The sequence below is a fragment of the Stenella coeruleoalba genome, assembly GCF_951394435.1.
Source record: "Stenella coeruleoalba genome assembly, chromosome: 15".
Lineage (NCBI taxonomy): Eukaryota > Metazoa > Chordata > Mammalia > Artiodactyla > Delphinidae > Stenella > Stenella coeruleoalba.
The window spans coordinates 60,729,026-60,751,147 of NC_137161.1; the positions used below are offsets into that span (position 1 = coordinate 60,729,026).

The window sequence follows — 22,122 nt, forward strand, 5'->3', positions numbered from 1 at the left end:
TTCCACCTACTTCTGTATAATAATAAATATTCATATCCATTACAAGAGATTTTATTTCTAGAAAAGACTGTGTATATCACAGGCAGTCCCCAACTTAGAAATAGGTTGTGTTCTGGAAGTTTAGTTGTTATGAACTTAAAATTAATATTCCCTGAAGAAACAGGAAGGGAATATGGAGTTTCATCAGCTGAAGAATGAGAAGAGGTTTGTAGGGAAACATACATACGCGGCTGTCCGCCATCTTGTTTTTTTACAAGTCACATCCTTCCCCCACTACCATGATCTTTCTCACTGTCTGGCTAAACCAGTGTTTTCTAAAGTGTGGTCCAGGGGCCCTGGGGCCAAGATTTAATACAAATAATGTTTCTTAACTGCTTCACCAGGAATATTCTCGAGTCATAAACTACGAATGTGTGGCATTGAGGAACATATTGACTGCTAGTACGCTTTGGGTTCCACTGCCTTCATCTGTGCTTGGACGCCAGCAGCCATACCTGCCAATGCTTCTGCACCATTACTGGAAATGTCAACACAGTGGAAAAAAGTCAAATAATGAGTTAGTATTATTATGAGAGTAGTTTTGAGGTCACAGACCCCCCTTCCCCAGGAAAAAACAGCTTGGGGGCCCCCAGGGGTCTGTAGACTGCACTTTGAAAACCACGGTCTAGCCAAACAGTGACAGAGGCCATAACAAGGGAGAAGGTGTGGTTGGGGGATGAATAAGCTGGTGACCGGTTGATAAACAGGTCATGTGACCTTCAGAGATTCTCTGAAGTAAACTATAAATTGAAGGCTTTTTTTTTTAAACTTATTAGGTTGGCTGTTTCTTGACTCCAGCACCTCAATGTTTATAAATGCTCGAGCAAGGGTTTATCATGTTCCAGATGCCAAAATGAGTAAAAAAGGCAAACTGCCTGAAAAACTGGAGATTAAAGAAGAGCAAGGTATCTTGTATGCTTAAGTCTTCAAATGTCTTTTATTTAAGTATTTGGTGTGGATTATCAAGTTACAGTATAACTTTAAATCTCCTTCGGCTGTGTGAAGAATGTGTAACTGCGTGTGACATATATAATGTATGGTAAAAGTATTTGGTATGGATTCATTGCCAGGGGATTTCAAATAACAAATGCCAAATATCAATCAAGAGTACTCTTGCTAGGACTTCCCTGGTGGTCCAGTGGTAAAGAATCCGCCTTCCAATGCAGGGGACGCAGGTTCAGTCCCTGGTCAGGGAACTAAGATTCCCACATGCCGCGGGGCAACTGAGCCTGCGTCCCACAACTGAGCTCACACGCCTCAATTAATGAGTCTGTGTGCCGCCAACTACAGAGTCCATGCGCTCTGGAGCCCGTGTGCCACAACTAGAGAGAGAAAACCCCCGCGCCACAACTAGACAGAAGCCCATGCACCACAGTGAGGAGCCCGCGTGCTGCAACGAAAGATCCTGCATGCTGCAACTAAGACGTAACGCAAAAAAGAGTATTCTTACTACTACATAAGAATTATAGATTTTTTTTTTAACTTTGGAATAATTACTATTTGGGCACTTGAAGTCTTAGTGGGACATTTTAACATCCCTTTTAGCTTTTAGGGGACATAAATACTAGAATGAGGCAAATAATGGGTTTTATTTCACACTCATCTAGTAAGTGTAATAAATATCGTTGGTTTTTTAAAGCATGGGATAGGGTTAATATTTACTTTCTGCCTAGTTCAAAGGTCTGTTTCAAAACTTAACTAAATACGTTAGTAATATGTTTGAGTACTTACAGAAATAAAAGTTTTATTGTTGTCTGCTTATATCCCATGTTCAAGATTGTGAAAATCTTAGGGATTTTAGAAATAATAAATACTGTTATTTTAGAAATAATAAATACCAAGTCCTTTATTTTGTGTAGCAGTTTATATATAATGTCACAGTTGACAGCTAACACATAATCATCTCTTATTAGTGACCACTCATATCACTTTCTCTCAAGGCATTATGGAACCTGTGTTAATGTTGGTTTGAGGTGTCTTCATTTAGACCGTAAGGAGACCTTTCTCAAAGAAGCAGATTCTATCTATAGAGTATTATGAAAGACGCACAAAGGAGTGGGTTTATGGAGTGATGCCTGTGTTATCTGTTGTCTTAAAAGCCTTTGGAATACTTTATAGATAAATATTATCACATAGAATGAGGTTGTCTTTTATTTCTATACAGAAACAAGAAAGGAACTGGTCCTAGAAAACAACCCAAAATGGGAGGCACTCTCGGAAGTATTGAAAGAAATTGAGGCAGAGAATAAGGAGAGTGAAGCCCTTGGTGGTCCAGGTAGGAAAAAAGGAGATAATGGTATTTGCGTTCAAAATCTAGCAAATGAGTCTTTTTGATTAGCTCTTTACAAATAATTTATACTATTATCTTCTTTATCAAATGTAGAAGAGTAAGTGCCCCATGAACACTGAAATCTTAGTGACAAGCGCCTATCTGTTCATCTGATGTGATTTTCTCCAGGTTGAATCACTGTATATTCATGAAAGCAGGTTGTTTTACTGGTTGGGTTCTCAGGACTTCTATTTAAAGATGCAACTAATCAACTATCATATATAGAATGGATAAAAACAACAAGGTCCTACTGTATAGCACAGGGAACTATATTCAATATCCTGTGATAAACCGTAATGGAAAAGAATATAAAAAAGAATGTGTGTGTGTGTGTGTGTGTGTGTGTGTGTGTGTGTATAACTGAATCACTTTGCTGTACAGCAGAAATTCACAGGACATTGTAAATCATCTATACTTCAATTAAAAAAAAAAAAAAGATGCAGCAAAATCTCTACATATATATTCACCAGGCTTTAAATTTGGAATCCTCAAGGAGAAAGCTAATGGGCTTAAGTTTTAGGTTCTCAGCAAGTGTCTTTTCAAAGAAGCCTCAACTGTATTATAGAATGACATTGACCTAGTGCTAAAAAAATTTCAAGTTTTGGGGCTACTCTCTTCAAACACAAGTATACTAGTAGACTGAACCTGAACTGTAGACTGAACCTGAATTAAGTTTTAAAAATAAAACCAGATAGAAAATAAAACTAAATTTAAAAAAGTATCTATTGAGGGAAGTATGTGGCACGTATACACAATGGAGTGTCGCTCAGCCACGGGAGGAGACGAAGTTGAGCTGTTTGTGGTGGGTGGACAGCCCTGGAGTCTGTCATGCGGGGTGAAGTGGGTCGGAGGGAGAGGAGCAGGTGCCGTGTGCTGGCGCACGTGTGTGGAATATAGAAAAAAGAAAGAAAAAGGGGCGGTTCTGAGGAACCTAGGGACAGGACAGGAGTGGAGACGCAGACATGGAGAGTGGACTTGGGGACACGGGGACGGGGAGGCATGGGCTGGTTCGAGGTGAGAGAGTGCCATGGACATGTATACACACTACCAAGTGTAGGATGGGTAGCTGGAGGGAGGGGTGGGATGGGGAGGGTGGGGGGGAGGCGCAGGAGGGAGAGGATGTGGGGATGTGTGTGTGTGTGTGTGTGGCTGATATACTTTATTGTGGAGCAGAAACTGACACACCATTGTGGGGCAATTGTGCTCCAGTGAAGATGTTAAAAAAAAAAAATCTGTTGAGACTTTGAACTCCTTTAAAGCAATAAAGGCAAGCACATAATCCTTATATGAGTAATTATGCTGTGATATTATCCCAGAACTTATGGTGCTGTGATTTAAGACCCAGAGTCATACATGTGTACTTAGAAAAAAAGCATAAAGAATAAAGAAGGGGAAAAATTACATCTAGCAGCCACTGTTAACATTGGCATATTTCCTTCCTGGTTTTCTTTCGTGTATTTTCTGTTTCACATTGTTAAAGTTATAGTGTAGATATAATTTCTGGATATAGAATTAATGAGCCAAATGATACTGACATTTTTAAAGTTCTCAAGACATATTACCCCATTGATTTATAGAAAGTTTTTATCAATTTTCATTTCTTTTGAAAGTATAAGAGCTTATCTTTTTTTACCCAGCTAGCAATGACTGGAGATTCTGTATATATTTGTGTGTGTATCTACATACATTACATATGTATAACAATTTTATTCATTTGATTGGAGAAAAATGTGATCTTGTTTCAAATTTTGATGCTTGGGGAGCTCAGTTTTTTCTCAGATGCATTTCTTCTTTTGTGAATTGTCTTAGTTTCCTTTGCTGGTTTAGAGTGTGTCCTCAGTTTGTATCAACTTTTTATATATTAAAGACACTAACATTTATCATAGTTACATAAAGTGGTTTTTTTGTCTTTAGCTTTTTTTTTTTAGGCAAGAAGTGGATTTATTTAGAGATGCACATTCCATAGGCAAAATGTGATCCATCTCAAAAGGCTTGGGAGCAGCCTGTCTTTAGCTTTTTTTAATGCAGTTTTTTATTCTCATAGAGTCAGTCAATTGATTGATCAGTTGATATCTTCTCACAGATATCAGTCTTCTCTGAGATTTCTTCCATTGCTTGTAAGCCTGGAAAATCATCTTCATGTGGAGAGGTGGAGAATAGTCATCTTTTTTTTCATGATGTATCATTTAACATTTGACTGTAATCCATTTGGAATTTATTTTGGTATTTCCAGATCTATTTCCAGATCCTCTGGAAAATTATTAATTAAAAAGAGCTTCTTTAAAGCCTCCATTATACCACAGCTATACTTTCGTAAGACTCTAAATATTTCTGGCTTCACCTTTACCCAGAAGATTTAAGTAATCCTGCCAGGGAGGCGAAAGCCTTTGATGAGCATCCGAGACCCTTTTTAAACAAACTGTAAAGTATCTTTAGCGCCAAGGGGTGAGCTGTGTCTCTGGGGGGGAAGGGACGAGGGGGTGCGTGGGGTAGGGCGACAAGTGCGGTAATCAGGACATAACGTTGTTTCTAATTTTAGGACACGTTCTCATTTGCGCAAGTGATGACAGGACCTGTTCCCAGCTGCGAGAGTGCATCGCTGTCGGAGCAGAGGCCTTCTTGTTGAGGCTGTACAGGAAAACCTTTGAGAAGGACAGCAAAGCCGAAGACGTGTGGATGAGGTTTAGGAAGGAGGATGGCTCAAAGAGAATTATGAAATCCAACAGAAGGCCCAAAGGCCTCCGAAACAAAGACAGGGCCTCTGCCAAAGAGAGGGCTGTCAAAAAGAAGAAACCAAGGCTGACTTTAACTCAGATGATGGAACAATCTGAAGAACTGGAGGAGGAGGGGGGTGTCGAGGAGGGCTGTCCGAGAGACCTAAGCAGTAGCCCCGAAAGCTGCTTAGAAGAAATTAAGCACGAGGAGTTTGATTTAAACGTGTCCTCTGATGCCGCGTATGGAATCATAAAAGACCCCCTCACCATTATCCACCCACTCCTGGGCTGCAGCGACCCCTACGCTCTGACACGGGTGCTGCACGAGGTGGAGCCAAGATACGTGGTCCTGTATGACGCAGAGCTGACCTTCGTGCGTCAGCTTGAAATTTACAGGGCAAGTCGGCCCGGGAAGCCCCTGAGGCAAGTTGTAAGGAATATAAACTGCGATTGCATGGGCTTCAGTTTTGCAGTTCTTTAGGATTTAGCACAGATAGACCAGTTGCCCATGGGCTTTCTTATCTTTAACGTTACATTGTTATGATGTTGGTTGAGTTTATGAAACCTTATTTGGCATTCTGATCAGTCTGGGAAGTACCAGTGTGGGAAGTACGCATGGGAAGGAGGTCGAATGTTGTAGTGGATCCAGGAATCTGAGGGAATGCCCCCCTTCTTGTTACTTGCTCTTCTGCTGTTCTGTGCCATGTTCTTTATGCATCAGTTGTAGCCTATGGGGCACCGTCTCTGAACAAGCCTAGGAAATTTACAATATCCTACCTTCTACCAAATGTTAATGTAATTATGACTCAGCTAAATTTCATAATTCTAAAACGTCTTTCTTGTAAATCTGAAAAAGTGACTCTAAGTTACAGCCACATAAAACTAAAGTATTTGGGGAATTATTGTACCATGTATTCTTGAGTTTCAAGAAATATCAGATGAGAAAACGATGCCTCCCAAAGAATATAGTGTTCCGGCTCTCCAGTTATCTGAGGGAAATAAACCTCAAGGTTAATATCCTGAACTCAGCCTGAACCAAAAGCAGAGCCAAGAGAAACCTCTCCAGCCAGTTTAACGAATGCAGCCTTTCAGAGTAGAGGTGAATGGAGGAGGTGGACCAGAAATAACGCAGGATGAAGAGATGAGACAAAGCTGGTGAAATAATTATAGGCTGATAAATTTTTCATACTTTGCTGTTGATCAACATTGGAGATAGCTTGTGTGCACAAAAGTTCTCTGTTGCCTGAATATGGAATAGCGTGATATTTAGAAACAAAAGGTCAGAACCAGAAGGGACCTCAGAGTTCAACCACTTGATCCATCAGTGGGAAACTGAGGCCCAGACATGGTGAATGGCTTGCCCTTGGCCACATGATACATTCGTGGAAGAGCTCAGGTCTCTGGACTCTTTGGCCAATGGTTTTTTCCCTGCCCGCACTTCAAAGAAATATAAACTAGGAAAATGAAGACCAAAAGAAAAATCGAGGGCTAAAAAGGGAAAATGTCTCTGATAGAAGGTGAAGAAAAGGGGCAGAGGAGGTGCCTCATTCAGCTTCTTAGCAACCAACAAGATAGGAAAGCTGGCCTTTTCTAAGAGAAAAGAATATGTCAAATTATTTTTTGAGGAGCTTGATATAATCCATGTCTTCTCTGTCTGTTTATATAAAATGTGTGATGACTCGGTTCTGTTAAGACATGAATAAAAAGGAACTGAGAAATTACTTGTGAAGGTAAAGGTCATATAGATTTCATTTGTTTATTTTTCCCTAACATGAACTTTCATACGCTGGCCTTTATAACCACCATCCAACTTTTTAAACGATTGTTTGGCAGAGATGCAAAGAAAAAATTTGAAAAAAGAGAAGCCGCTAAGATTGTGTTTTCTGATTTGTTTATAGTTATGAGGAAAGCATTATTCTATCCCTCTTTGTTATATTTCAGTGTTTACCTAAACTCTGCTCCTCCTTTTGATGAAAGAAGAAAAAAAAAAAACATGTGGTGATGAGACCTTTAACAGGTGGGGTTTAGGCTGCTTAATTTTAGTAAGTGTGTGATTAATGGAACCTTTTCTTCTCAGTCAAATATTTATTATTTGAACACTCTAGGTTGCTGATTTCAAATGCCATGCTCTTCCTTCCAGGGATTAAAAATTATGTGTTTGCAGCCTAAAAGAGTTCTGTCTTAACTTGCAGGGTTTACTTTCTTATATACGGAGGTTCAACCGAGGAACAGCGCTATCTCACTGCTTTGCGGAAAGAAAAGGAAGCTTTTGAAAAACTCATAAGGTAAATACATAGAAGATCAGTATGAAGGAATCAAAGGCCTTTGAAGATCCAGAGGCTTCTCTGAGTGGGGGAATATCTACTAGCTGTCAGGAAAGATGGAGAGAGGAAGCTGCTGGGGAGGGTCACATCAAGATACACCTGTAGTCTGATTCACTCCAGGGTTTATATACATCAATACACATTTCCTTTTCTCTTCCCCTGCTTCTCCACCATCTCCAGGTGCTTTTCAGGGGTTTAATAGAATAGAAATGTGAAGAAAACTGCTTTTATGTTAATAAAGAAATACAACATAAAACACCAGCAATAGAACTGAAACACTCTCTCCCCCTCCCCCATGTACAAGATTTCTCCCTTCCCTTGGAATCATTTTTTTTTCCCTTGTAAAGTTTCCATTGTCCATGGGTGGGTGACTGTTTTACTGTTTACTGGGAATTTTTTTTTTTTCTTTTTTGCGGTATGCGGGCCTCTCACTGTTGTGGCCTCTCCTGTTGTGGAGCACAGGCTCAGCGGCCATGGCTCACGGGCCCAGCCACTCCACGTCATGTGGGATCTTCCCGCACCGAGGCACGAACCCGTGTCCCCTGCATTAGCAGGCGGACTCTCAACCACTGCGCCACCAGGGAAGCCCAACTGGGAAATATTTTTATGACCTGGTCAGTTCAGATCAATAGAATCACTCTGGGAAAAATATTTTTTTAAAGGTGTGACATTGGTCTGAACAGATGTGTGTTTTTTTGAGAATAAGTAGCCTTTAATGTTCCAAATCCAAATAGAAAAAGCTTTTGGTTTAATGTAAGGAAAATGTTTCTAATTGAGATATTCACAAACTACATGGCTACCTCTTACTCCTGCAAGCATTTGAGAAATCTAATAGCCTCCCCCAAGGGATGTTATCAAGGAAGTGGCAGCTTGGTGAGAGAAGATGGATCAGATGCTCTCTAAGGAGCCCCAGAAGCCAGGGCGGGGGCTGGACAGGGCATCCTTGATCCGAGCCAGAGAAAAGGCTAGACCGGAGGAGACCATGGCCTGGCCTGTCAGTGGCTGGGCCAGACCAGTCTTTCAAGCCTCAGACATTGGCAACATATCAGTGACAGCGAGAGGGCAGAAATCATTTTTAGTGGCAGTTAGCCAGGACCTAGACAGAATTTCAAAATGGACGGCCATCCTTCAACACTGGCTGTGGGCTCTCAGTATATGCTTAAAATATGCAGATACCCCAGTTCATCCAGGGCATGCGTTCCCAGAAACAGGAGTGCTTATTGAATCAGTGTCATTGAGTCCCTTTGAAGAAACTCAGCACGGTTCGTGGGCAGTTCTCTTCCCTTCCTATCCTCTGTGATTGTGGCATGCCTTAGCCATGGATTCTTGCAGCTATTGGCCCTACAATTATTGGTCAGTCCTTTCAGCTTATGAAAATATGTATTTTTTTTTCAATTTTGATTGAAGCATAGTTGTGTTAATTTCTGCTATACACAAAATGATTCAGTTATACATATATGTACATTCTTTTTCATATTCTTTTCCATTATAGTTTATCACAGGATACTGAATATAGTTCCCTGTGCTATACAGTAGGACTTTGTTGTTTATCCATCCTATATATATACTAGTTTGCATCTGCTAATCCCAAATTCCCCATCCTTCCCTCCCCTAGCCCCCTCCCCTTTGTGAAGTCTGTTCTCTATGTCTGCGAATCTGTTTGCATTTCTTAGATATGTATTTTCTATTAATGTGCTCTATGGGATAGTTTATATGTGTGTACATATGCTTTTTGAAAAAGTATTCCAGAAAGTGTTATAAAAAAACAGGTATTATGCAGACTACCTCTTCTTATCTAGAGCTTTTTAGCGCCTCTCTGTGTCTCCTAGACCTTCATCTCCCAAGACTCAAACAGTCAACAGATATTTCTTGAGCATCTATTATGAGCCAACCCCTGTGCTAATGTTAAAGTGCTGGAGTTACAGTGGTGCAGAAAAAGGCTCTGTCCTGCCTCCTAGAGCTTATCCCCTAGTGGAAAAGACAAACATTGAATGATTATGAATAATATCATAAATAGACATGGGTAGAGGGCGGCGGGCTACAAAGGTAAGAGAAAAGGGTATCCTACGAGAGTCTGTCAAAGAGATCTGACCCAGTGTGGGATGTCTGGGACGGTGTCACTGAAGGAATGACCTTTAAGCTGACCCGTGGAGCATGTGTGCTGGTTGCTAAGTGGACAAGGTGGGTTGCTAAGTGGACAAGGTGGGCCAGGGGTTCTGTTGAACAAGGGTGTGTGTGAAAGCTCCGAGGTGCACAAGGCCTGTTAAGGATTTAGAACTTGACTCTGTAGCCAGTAAGATAGCACTGAAGAGTTCTAATTAGGAAAGTGACATAGAGTATTTTTTAAAGGCTCTCTCTGGCATCAAACTGAGGAATGGATAGAGCAGGGAAGTAGTCAGGAAAGCTGCTGCAATTGTCTGATAAGAACAGGTGGCAGCCAAGATTAGGTTGATGGAGAGAAGGGGACAGATTTAAGAGATATTGAGGAAATGGCATCAAAGAATTGGTGCTACTGGATGTGGCCCAGTACCTCCTAATTGCTTCTTCACTCTTTTTAAAATATCCTTTGCCTAAGGCTTCTCTGATTAAAGTAACTGTCTCTAAATCACAAATGAGCACGTGGAGCTAAAATATTCGGATTAGGTTGTTGGTGTTCATGTTGAGGGTCCCCAAGACCACCCTCAGGCTCAGTGATTCACCAGAAGGACCCCCAGGAGTCAGAAAAACTGGTATTCTCGTAGTTACGGTTTATTACAGGGAAAAGGACACAGAGTAAAATCAGCAAAAGGAAAGAACACACGGGGCCAAGTCCAGGAAAACCCGGCATAAGCTGCTGAGTGTCCTCTCCCAGTGAAGTCGCAGGAACGTGCTTAATTCTCCCAGTGGCAGTGTGTGACAGCACACGCTCAGTGTCGTCCACAGGAAAGCTTACCCGAGACTTGGAGTCCAGCGTTTTTATTGGGAGTCAGTCATATAGACATAGTACTCAAGTGACAGACTCCAGCTCCCTGGAGCAAAAACAGGTATTCGCTAGAAATCACACTGTTGGCATAAACCATCTGATCACACTGGTGCCGTGTGGCCCCAGGCATTATAAAAACCCTCTTATCAGGCGTTGTATTCCAAGAGCTCAGACCTCAACTCCCAGAAGCTGGCCAAGGGCTTCTGGGAAGACAAGCTGAGGAGACAGGCCTTTCTTGGGAATGTGCAGGGTTTGAGCAGCCCAGGCCTGCTCCCTTAACCGTTTCCTGCACAGTGTTGTAGCCAAGGGGGGCCTGGTAGGCTCTGAGTAGGTGAGTTTTATGCTCCAGGCCTCCTTCCCGTGACTGCCTCTTCTCCAGTGCATCAGAACCTGCCCTGCCGTCAGTGGATTGTAGCCAGGTATCGGGGACCACATGCCATTCCCGGCTTATACAAGTGACTTTACACTCGAAGGGCTCAGTGACAAAGGTCGGGTAAGCCTGGCACATACTGGAAACTTCACTCAGCAGAACCAAGGATATGGACTTTCTCCTATGTTTCAATCTCTACAGTAATTTTCATACCAGGTTTTGATGTCATTTTATCTATGGTCTGGCATAATTTTATAAACTCTCAGTGGTGGTTGTCTACTTATTATGTTAGATCTTCCCATGTTACACAGATAGTTATGCCGTTCAGAATCTTAAGATATTTACTTTCCCAGAAAACTTGGGGAATTTGAGAAGTGTTTGTTTTGAAAAGCAAAATATATGTGAGGTGCATGGCTGAAAGAGCATTTGCACTAAGCCTGGACTTAGAGAAAAATTTGATGTGAGACCGAGGGAATGTGCTTTTGCCAGGACCTCCATGAGTGATGTTGTAAGAAGAAAAGCAATGCTACTATTTAAAATAACCAGAGAGGAATGAATCAGGCGAACTGGCAGTGAAAGGACTGTTTGACTGGACCGGAGATCAGTAGATTACAGATGACAAGTAAAGAGAAAAAAAGTTACACTTGTAAGTATTGCTAATAAAATGCTCCCTGCGTCAAAAAATTAGTAATAACATTCTGAGTATACATAGTTTTGGAGAGGTCACCACTCTTCAAAGAAAAGGGTTATTAGCTTATTTGAAATTTTACAGTTAGAAAATATCACAAAATGGGTTAGCATGAGGGCTTGAATAAACACCCATTTGAAGAGACTTCTAGTCCAGTGTCTCCTCCCTGTGTTATCACGTTGTACAGGCTATTCAAATATCACTGAAGATGTTAAAGCAAAATTAAGAAACCACAGTACTTTAAGTGGAAATAGGGACCTGAATTGTTTAATTATTATTTTGTGTCTATCATAAAGAGTAACTTGAAAAATTATGCAAATGTTGAAAGCAAGAGACTGAATATAAGTATGGCAAATTTCTGTTAAACTAATTTGAGTTACTGATTAGGAAGACTTAACTATTTTCTTCACAACCCTGGTTTCATTTCAGGAATATATTTTTTTCTCAGATTCAGTTTGCAGTTATAACATTTCATAGTAAACTAGCTGTTTTTTAACAGTATTAACTGAAACAGTTGTGGAATCATTTGAAAGAAAATCTTCTGTTTTTTAGCATAATCGTGGATAATTAGGGGATGAGGTTACTACGTGTAAGAAAAGCACGGTTATAATAACAGCTGACATTTATATAGTGCTTCCTATGTGCCAGGCACTCTTCTGAGTGCCTTACATATATTATGTGATCCTTTTAACAGTCTCTTTGAGGTTAGATTTTAGTATCATCCCCATTTTACAGATGAAATTGAGGGACAGAACCATTAAACAACTTGCCTAAAGTCACACAGCCAGTAAGTGGTTTCCAATTCACGAAACATGGGCCCAGAGTCTGCATTCTAACTCGCTATGCTCTACAGCCACAGTTACAAATTAATCAGGAAATGAGGATGCCCTCACGTGTGATAACTTAGCCAGTAAGGTAAGTGGAGATAAAGAAGAAAAAAAATCCCCCATGTTGATCCCAAATATAAAAGAAAAAGAAATTTAAGAGCAGTAAGTTTTTTGAACAGTTTGCCCCTTACCCCCAGCTGGAGTCTAGTTGGTGTAACGGGGCAGTAATGAGTGGCTGCCAGAGCCATTGTCACTGCAAAGAATCTTTCATCAGCAACACTTGACAGCGGTACTGAGAATGATGAGGGAGCACAGAACTGGAACTATTGCCTGCCTCCTTGCGATCTAGTCATAAAATGTTATACTGTTAATAACCTTGCATTTGTATATTGTTTCAAATAGTAAAGAATTTAAACTTGGAGTTTCTGTTCTCTGGTGGAATCTCTTCGTGGTGCCCTGCCCTAAAACATCACATATCCAGAGTGGTTGGGGAATTGCTCCATCTGATTTTATTTCCTTTCATTGGAAAATCCTTTTTGTTTGAGCCCTTGTTGAAATCATTAGTTGCTGATGAAGATTCCTCTTGTTTCACCTTCCCTGGCCTCTTTTATTGCAGTCAGTCAGTTCCACGGTTTTCACGTTGCCGTGAAACTCACTTGCAAGCCCAGCGAGGGCAGAGACCCATCCTTATACATCTTTTCTGTCAGCCTGGCACAGAGGAACACACAGTACTTGCTCTTTCCTGAACTGATGATAGCATCTTTTACTGGTTTTGAAAAATAAGACTGTGGCACACCTGGCCTCCTCTCCCTGTGGTTATTGAGGATCTTGCCATGATTCTGGTTCTCGATTACAAATCTGAGTTAGGATTGTACAGGCTTGTCAATCTACCGGGTTTAAGATACTGAGCTTCCTTGAAGACAGGAATTATCGGATACAAATAACCGTATTTGTATCCAAAATACCTCACACAGCATGTGGGAGCCCTCTGTAAATGTTTTAAGTAAACGCACAAGTGAGTGAATTGATGCTGCTCTACTACATAACCTGAGATGTTGATTTTTTTGTTTAAATCTTTTGTTGGAAATTTGCTTTCTAATATTAATCTTGATTTTCCTTTAAAACCGAGGGTGTTTAATGGGGCCTCCCACCTGGAGTTTTTTAAATCAAAGCTTAACCATGTATTGTTTTCATTTCTTTAATCATTGATTTTTTTATTTTTATTTTTTTGGCTGAGGTGGGTCTTCGTTGCTGTGCATGGGCTTTCTCTAGTTGCGGCAAGCGGGGGCTTCTCTTGTTGCGGAGCATGGGCTCTAGGCACACAGGCTTCAGTAGTTGTGGCACATGGGCTCAGTAGTTGTGGCTCACGGGCTCTAGAGCGCAGGCTCAGTAGTTGTGGTGCACGGGCTTAGTTACTCTGTGGCATGTGGGATCTTCCTGCACCAGGGCTCAAACCCATGTTCCCTGCATTGGCAGGCAGGTTCTTAACCACTGCGCCACCAGGGAAGTCCCTAATCATTGATTTTTAACCATCCTATTTATGATTACTCTGAAAATATTGGGATATAAATTATTTGAATCCTTTTCAATGTTCAGTAACACATTTAGCACATTTTAATAAAAAGTCTCAATAATCTCTCTGGCATTTTTCACATGCTTATTTCATGCCGCAAAGTGTTTAGAGGACATACAGAATAGAAAATAAATAACAGTATTTTTTAACTCTGGAAGATGAGCAGGAGTACCCAACCAAGAAGCTCTTTCTGCTTCCTTTACACATCACTTGACTGTGCATATTTACTTCTAGTGTTTCCTGTATTCTCTTTTACCACTACAGTTATGTAGATCATTTTGTATATTATAATTTACAAGAGATTAAAATCTGGAATTTTGAAATTAGCTCAGAAATGTTGAAGATGTTTTTCTCCCACCCCCAGGGAAAAGGCTAGCATGGTTGTCCCTGAAGAAAGAGAAGGCAGAGACGAAACGAACCTCGACCTCGTAAGAGGCTGTGTATCTGCGGGTGCTCCCACCGACACACGCAAAGCCGGTGAGTCCTGCCCTTTGCCGAGCACTCCTGCTGCCTGTGCAGGAGGCTGTTAGGTTCCAGAGTTTCTCTGCAGAAGCTTGGTTTTTCTCAATAAGCTCTTAAACGTGGCTGTCTGCTCCCATACCCTGGTCTCAGCTGGCTGTTTACTAGCCACGTGTCCTCCCTGGATCTCGGGCTCCTCACCTGTAAGATAAGTGGGGTTGTGATCTACGCACCGGCATTGGAAATCAGTTACACTCCAGCATTGGTTGAGATTCAGAATGTACTTTTGCCAAGAAACTTTTGTAAATGGTGATTAGGTTCTTACCTTTACCTGAAGAGGCCAGTTTGCCCCTAGATAAAGATTCAGGATTGTTTGGGGTGCGTTCCCACTTCCATATCTGTGTTTGTTGGTTGCTTCTTGGCGCTTTTCCAGATCCCAGGTGTGTGGTACTCTCACTGCCATGCAGCGTCCCAGCAGTGGCTTCCACCAAGACCTGCTGGATGCCACGTGCACCATGGTGCAGGGTTAGCCATGTCCCACGCCCCAGGCCCTGTTTTCCCATGTCAGCAGCTGCTTTCAGCCGAGAGGCGTGGGAAAAACAATACAGTTGAGCCCTTTTCTCCTTCGGTGGGGTCCAGCGCAGTTAAAGCAGTGGGTCTCAGAATTCAGCATACTTAAGAATAACCTCTGATGCTTGTTAAAACTGTAGATTCACGGACCCCAGTCCGTAGCAATTCCAAATCAGTAGATCTGAAATGGGGTCAGCGTCTGATGGACGTGGTCCTTGGACCGTACTGGGAAACACTGCCTCAGTATCTTTTGAAGAAGATTCCTATTAACTCAAATAGGCTGTGGACATGTCATGCAGAACAGCAGGATGTCAGGCAATATGAATGAGGTAGTTTGGAGCAAGTAGGTACCACACAGAAAGCTGTTCACAGAAATCTGCGCTTTCGAGTTCAGTCCTCTAAGCGCTTGTGTTAGCTTTCCTTTGCTGCTGTAACAAATTGCCACAAACTTAGTGTCTGGAAACAACACACATTTATTATCTAACCATTATTATCTTACAATCCGAAGTCCAAATGGGTTTCACTGAGCTCAAATGAAGGTGTGTGCCGGGCTGCGATCCCCCTGGAGGCTGCAGGGGAGAATCCCTTCCTCTTCCAGGTTATCCAGGCCGCCTGCATCCCTTGGCCCATGGCTTCTTCCTCCCACTTCAAGGTCAGCAGCTCCAACTCTGAGCTTCCTGCTTCCCTCTTTCATTATAAAGACCCTTGGGCCTACCTGGGTGGTACAGAATAATCTCCCAATCTTGAGAGCCTTAATTTAATCACATTTCCAAAGTCACCTTTGCCGTGTAAAGTAACATATTTGCAGGTTTCAGGGATTAGGACATGGACATCATCAGGGGGCCACCATTCTGCCTACAACAGCACTTTTGAGTCCTTCAACCAGCAGCGTTGGCATCACATGGGAGCCTGTTAGAAACGCAGGGTCTTTGACCCTATTCCAGACCTACAGAAACAGTAGGTACTTTAACTCCATCCCAGGTGATTCATATGCACGTTAGTGGGAGAAGCTCTGTGCTCTTGTTTTTCCCAGCTTCTCGCATTTTCCCGTCTCTGGACTCATTGATACAAGCACTAAAAGCTCCAAATTTTTTCACAGCAGTCCACAAGGCAGTTTATGCAGAGAACATTTCTAAGCATCTACTGTGTCCTAGGAATTGGGACAACGATGATCAGTAAAGTGTGGTCAGTGCAACAGTGAGGGACCATAAAGCAGGGGTCCCCAACCCCTGGGCCACGGACCGATACTGGTCTGCAGCCTGTTAGGAACCGGGCTGCACAGCAGGAGGCGAGCAGCGGGTGAGTGGAGCTTTCTCTGCAGTTCCCCATGGCTCCCCATGGCTCACATCACCGCCTGAGCCAGCCCCCCCGCACCCACACATCCCACCCCCGTCCGTGGAAAAACTGTCTTCCACGAAACCAGTCCCTGGTGCCAGAAAGCTTGGGGACCGCTGCCGTAGAGGAACCACAGAGGGAAGATGATGGCAAATGCTGGTATTTGTGAATTCTAAGTAAGGAAGTACCACGAGACCCCAACTTCCTACCAGCTCTATTTAGTTTAAGGGAAATAGCCTTAAACTGCAAATAAACCTTTTTATAATACGGAAAAGTGTGGAATAACATGTCATACTGTGTAACCAGGCATCGGAGATTAACAGCGGAAACATAGATTTTTAACTTTGTGCTCTGCCACCTTTGAGAGTTATTCCTCAGTGACGTTACTTAAAGTGCTTCTTTTTCTTCATAGGCGGCCAGGAACAGAATGGTACCCAGCAAAGTATCGTTGTGGACATGCGCGAGTTTCGAAGCGAACTCCCATCTCTGATCCACCGTCGGGGCATTGACATTGAGCCAGTGACCTTAGAGGTCGGAGACTACGTTCTGACTCCAGAAATGTGCGTGGAGCGCAAGAGCGTCAGTGATTTGATCGGCTCTTTGAACAATGGCCGCCTCTACAGCCAGTGTATCTCCATGTCCCGCTACTACAAGCGGCCGGTGCTTCTGATCGAGTTCGACCCCACTAAGCCTTTCTCTCTCATGTCCCGAGGTGCCTTCCATCAGGAGATCTCCGGCAACGACATCAGCTCCAAGCTCACGCTCCTCACGCTGCACTTCCCCAGGCTCCGGATCCTCTGGTGCCCCTCCCCGCACGCCACCGCAGAGCTGTTTGAGGGGCTGAAGCAGAACAAGCCACAGCCGGACGCGGCGACGGCCATGGCCGTGACAGCCGATTCCGAGACCCTCCCCGAGGCAGAGAAGTATAATCCCGGTCCCCAGGACTTCTTGTTAAAAATGCCAGGGGTAAATGCCAAAAACTGTCGCTCCCTGATGACCAACATTAAGAACATCGCCGAATTAGCAAGCCTGTCCCTCGACAAGCTGGTGCTCTTGCTGGGGAATGCGGCAAATGCCAGGCAGCTCTATGACTTCATTCACACCTCCTACGCAGAGGTCATCTCCAAAGGGAAAATGGAAAAATGAACAGTGGTGCCTGTTTTCCTGTCCTGTGACTATGCTTCTCAGCTGCTCCTTGCCTGCTCTCACAGGTCTTTATTAATTACTAGCCCAGTAGCTCATTCTCTGCCAGTCTTTGAATGATTAGGCTGTCTCCTGGGTCAGGGGACCAGAGGCCAAGGCTGGGCTCTGAACTTTGCGTTCAGGAATCATTTTTACTTCCCGCGCCTGCTCTCCTCCTTCCCTGCACCATCCTTGCCAGGTCTAGTACGTTCCATTTTTACATGAGGTGTCAGGATCAGGGAAAGTGTCTGCAGGTGTTTATAGAAGGCCATTTCTGAAACATGCAGAAACTTAGGTTTCCTCCACAGACTGAAAACGCACCATCGTGTTCTTACCCTCTGTCTACAGAGGGGCTCCCAGGACACTGAGAAGGGAACATCTCTGCCATTGCCGACCTGTTCTCCCCTCCAGGTTTTCCTCAGCTGCGTGCTTCTCCCACCTGTCTGCCTCTGGGATAAATTCATGGGGACTTCCTACTGCTAATTTAAGAAAGGCAGCCACCTCTAAAACCGGCCAGTCGGTCTTCTGATCACCTGAAGATATGAGGCACGTACTATAACTATAACTGGATTGTTCAAAACCAGTATTTTTAAAACATGAAATGAATTACCAGTTTACGGAATTGGATGGCGTGGGTGAAGGAGCCCTGAAAATGCTCCGTTTTTATAGCTGTTTATCCTCCTAAGTCCCAGCAGAGTCTCTCAGACTTCCTCCTTCCCAGCCTCTCCTCACCTGTCCTGGGACCCCCAGCTCGGGTCCTCTCCCGGGTCTCCGCCCCCCACGTCCCTGTGCCAGAGCAGCCTCCTGCGCCTCTGTGTGGGGACTGGCACACAAGCAAAGGAGGGACCCACAGCCTTTAAGATTTGATTTTCCTTCCATGAGTTGAGTCAGAAGGGTTGTAAGGAGATGGAAGATCAATGCATAGAATATATAAAAATCCTAAAGAAATATATATATATTTGAAAATCCATAAAGAAAACAGTCTCATTCCAAACCTCCTCCTGGTCCTTACTGAAGTATATGTACAGGACATTCACAGCATCTTTGTGCAGTTTTTAAACTTTTATATTGAAACATTATTAACTTAGGTATTATTCACATATTTAGTGATGTGTAGTAAGTTTTTACCTCAAGAGCTGCTGCAGACATCAGTTCTGCTGGCCACATCACATAGGGTCACATTTTGTCGGCCGTGTTTTTATTTGTTACACTGTTGGAACTCGGAGTCGACAGTGGACCATGTAACGCAAAATGGTCTTCAACTTTAACAGAAGTCTTTCAACTGTCATCTCCAAACCGAACCTTTCATCTTGATTTCTTGGTATGTCGACATATGTTGAAGTATATGGATTTTGAACTCTATACAAGGATACCACAAGAATGAATTAAGGGGTATCAAGGAACCATATTTGTTATTGTCTAACTCTGTAGAGTGACTTGGAGAGGAGAGAAGAAACAAAAAATTAGTTTAAGGCAGAATAAAGATTTGGGCTACTAATTTTGTCCCAGGGTTAAAAATATACCCTTGAGAATAGGAAAACAAAAATGTCAGGCACATATGTTAACTTTCACTTTTGTATGCATTTATTTATTTAAGCATTCAGTCATAGTTAAAAGTACATTAAAATAGATACCACCTCAAATAGTCATGGTTATTATAATTTTGCTTCACTCTATCCTAGCACTTCTGCTTGAGAGATGTAATTTCTGTTTTCTTCTCCTGGTATAATTCCACCTGCCTTTTATTCTTTCATTACGTAAAAGGAAAATCCTAACAGCACATTCTTTGGTAAGGGTTTCACTCCAAGTTAAGTTTTCAAAAATAAGCTCTCAAAGCTACCATTTTAAACAGTCCTTGTTATCTGCTACAACATAGAAAACAGTCTTAGTTGTATTTAGAGAGCCAGTGTCTTCTGTCTCCCAAATTCTGTTATTTGCTGTTGTACCTACTAGACATCTTAAGACAGTGCACCAGCTCATGTGTGTTTGAATTATGAACGATAATGTCTAATGAACTCTAAAATGGTCATTATAGTTGAAAGGCTCTCACTGCCACTTCCTCTCCCAACTAAAATATATTTTAGTATCTCCAGTTGTGGAAAGCCTTCTCAATACAACCATCATGTATTTACTTTTGCCAAATTCTTTTAAAATTTTTACAATCTAAGAATCTTTGGCAAAGAACTAGAAATGCATGCAGTTGCAAGAAACTATATCACTTTATTTTCTAGCATCATTTTATTAACTTTGCCTTTTTCTTTCAAAATCATGAACATCCAGTTTACTTATGAACTCATGCTTAGCTTTTTAAAAACCTTTTTTAAAAACTTGAGACCAACATTATTCTAGGTTAAAAGTTTTTTGCATAAAACTTTGAGCATATGAAATATTGTGAGAAGTCGTTTTCAGTTTTAACTCACAGTGTCTCTCTTGATACTTTCTTAAAGTTATATAAGAAGAAATCATTTATAATAGTGGCCGTAAATAATATCCTTTTGGCAGTAGTTAGTGTTTCTTTAATCTGAGGCTTAGTATGTCTTTATGTCTACGTATGTTTGGGCATGTCCAGAATGCAGTTTCCCAGCTCATGAGGGACTGAAAATAATTGTCTCATTTATCAACCCACTGAGACACAGAGGGTTAAGTCTAGATTCAGTTGTGTTGAGATAACAGAATATAGAGTTAATAAATGGCCTCCAGCAGGAAAACCTACACTGAAGCGAATCTGGAGAGGTGGGTGAGGGGAGAAAGACAGGAATTATTAGTCTTTGCTTTAGTTTTTCAAGCATAATTTGATTTTCTTTTGGCTCAGAAAACTTCTTTAGGGAAATTCCCTTTTCTTTTGTGTTCAGTTTAACCTACAAATGTCTCCTTAAGAACCAACATTTTAGGAAAATTCTTTTCTCAGGCTTGGGCATATTAAAATTTACCCAGACTTTGACATGAGTTGTCACTTCTCTTCATTATTTTGCTTTCTATTTTGGTTTATAGCTATTTCCTGTCTGATTCTGGACTTCAGTGCTTAAGTTACCATCTTTATCCATGGGTATTTGGTGGCCTACACCACTCTTGTTTTTTTGATGTAAGGGTATATAAGCCAAAATTTGTATGGGAGGGAGACCTAACCATTTACATCAATTTGTAACAGAGTTGTTTGTGTGTGTTTTAATAACGTGTATTTATTCAGTATTCTCCTCAGCATTCTGTGGGCAAAATAAAAATAACCATGTATAGTGAAAGGGAATATATTCCCAGTACATTATAGTTACCAGTGTGTTGGTAAATATAATTTAAAATTCAGAGAATATTTAATTGGTTTTTTTACGCAGAGTAAACGATTAAAGCTGAAATGCACTTTGAACCACTGCTTTGGCATTTGACTTGCTTGGTAAACCCACTTTCTAAGGCATCAGAGTATTTTTCTTTTGGTTATTTTCCTTTACTGTTTTTCATTTTGTAGCATGTGTCCTTAAGGAAGGGGGAAAACCATTCTCCTTCTGAAAATACTCATTTGTTGACAATGTAATGAATATGGGGTAAGTATATGCCTGGGACACCTTAACTCAACAAAGATTAATTTCCTGCCACCCCTGACTCATACATTTTTGTTCCTTTAACATTCCTTTTAAAGCTAAAAGAAGTAAATTACTCTTTTAACACATTGCGAATTTGTTGTAGCCTCTTAAACAAGTTAATCATTAGTTTACTAATTGACTCATTTCAGTGATTTAAGTATTTTGCTTCTGCCTTGAAATGTAGAACCGAAACCCTCTTTAACATAAGGTGTCAGACAGTTTATTTCTCAAAATGTTTTAATGTCCGAATACTCTGGTAGAATGATGAACCCTTACTCAGTAGTAATATAACTCACATGTATTAGCATTTGTGCTTTATCTCATTTAATCCTCATGGTAAAGCCATAAAGGTACTATTACTTAAAGTCCTCTTTTACAGTGATGAAACTGAGGCACAGAGAGGTTAAGTAATTTTTCCAAGGTCACCCAGTAGTAAATGGAACCATGATTGGAACTCAAGCAGTTTGACTCCACAGCCCATGATGAAAAACTGGGGGCAAAGGAGGGCCGGTGGAGAGTGGGAGACTGTGCTTTGTGTCCCCTTTCATAAATCTAATGACAAATACAGAAAAAGCAGATTGGTTTGTTTCCATGCCTGTCAGAAGTGTCAAGAGCAGGTATGCAAAACTTGGAAAGCGGTCCAAAAGAGTACTGAGTACCCTTACTCTGTAGACCTGGATGTTGCCTAGGGACCTCTGCTGCCCGGGGATTATCTGATTTTCTAGGGCTGGGAACCTTTTGCTGACTGATTAGGAAGGCTATTTTGCAAGCTTATAAGAATAGGGGTTAATCTGCAGAAAACTGATAGCATTACAAATGATTCTTGTACAGTAACACCACAAAGAATATTGCCTAGTGGAACATTAACCAGTTTTGCATTTGTTAGCAAATTTATTCTGAATTCCTTTGACCAACTACAAATCTCCAGGTCCTTGAATTTTCTCTTGAATCAATCATGACATCTTACTGGTTTCCTCATTAATTGAATTGAAAAAAATCTTTGACTTCTGTTATTTTTCTATTTGTATGAGAGTCATGTTTTTAACCTTTTGAAAATTGTGCTTTGCAAATGGTGTTGCCACATGAGCTCCCATGTAATGATGAATCCATATTTCCAGCCTCATTCATCCTAAAATGAAACCTTATCAATTAGAAGGTGGATTTTATTACATATA

The 22,122-nt window shown here is 41.6% G+C and overlaps 1 protein-coding gene across 2 annotated transcripts in view; it reads left to right on the forward strand.

Moving 5' to 3' along the window:
• The window catches only part of ERCC4 (ERCC excision repair 4, endonuclease catalytic subunit), a 34,750-nt gene extending 14,081 nt beyond the window's left edge, over positions 1-20,669 (forward strand). The window contains exons 6-12 of one of the 2 annotated variants that reach the window (XM_079945694.1): positions 816-944; positions 2,204-2,314; positions 4,908-5,505; positions 7,275-7,367; positions 14,191-14,303; positions 16,603-16,750; positions 16,903-17,159. In XM_079945694.1, coding sequence (XP_079801820.1) covers positions 816-944; positions 2,204-2,314; positions 4,908-5,505; positions 7,275-7,367; positions 14,191-14,303; positions 16,603-16,750; positions 16,903-17,026 — 1,316 coding nt within the window. In that variant the 3' untranslated portion in view covers positions 17,027-17,159. Of the gene's footprint in view, positions 1-815; positions 945-2,203; positions 2,315-4,907; positions 5,506-7,274; positions 7,368-14,190; positions 14,304-16,602 lie in introns of both variants that reach the window. The other variant, XM_079945693.1, reaches the window with a different exon arrangement.
• The last annotated feature ends 1,453 nt before the right edge of the window (positions 20,670-22,122 follow it).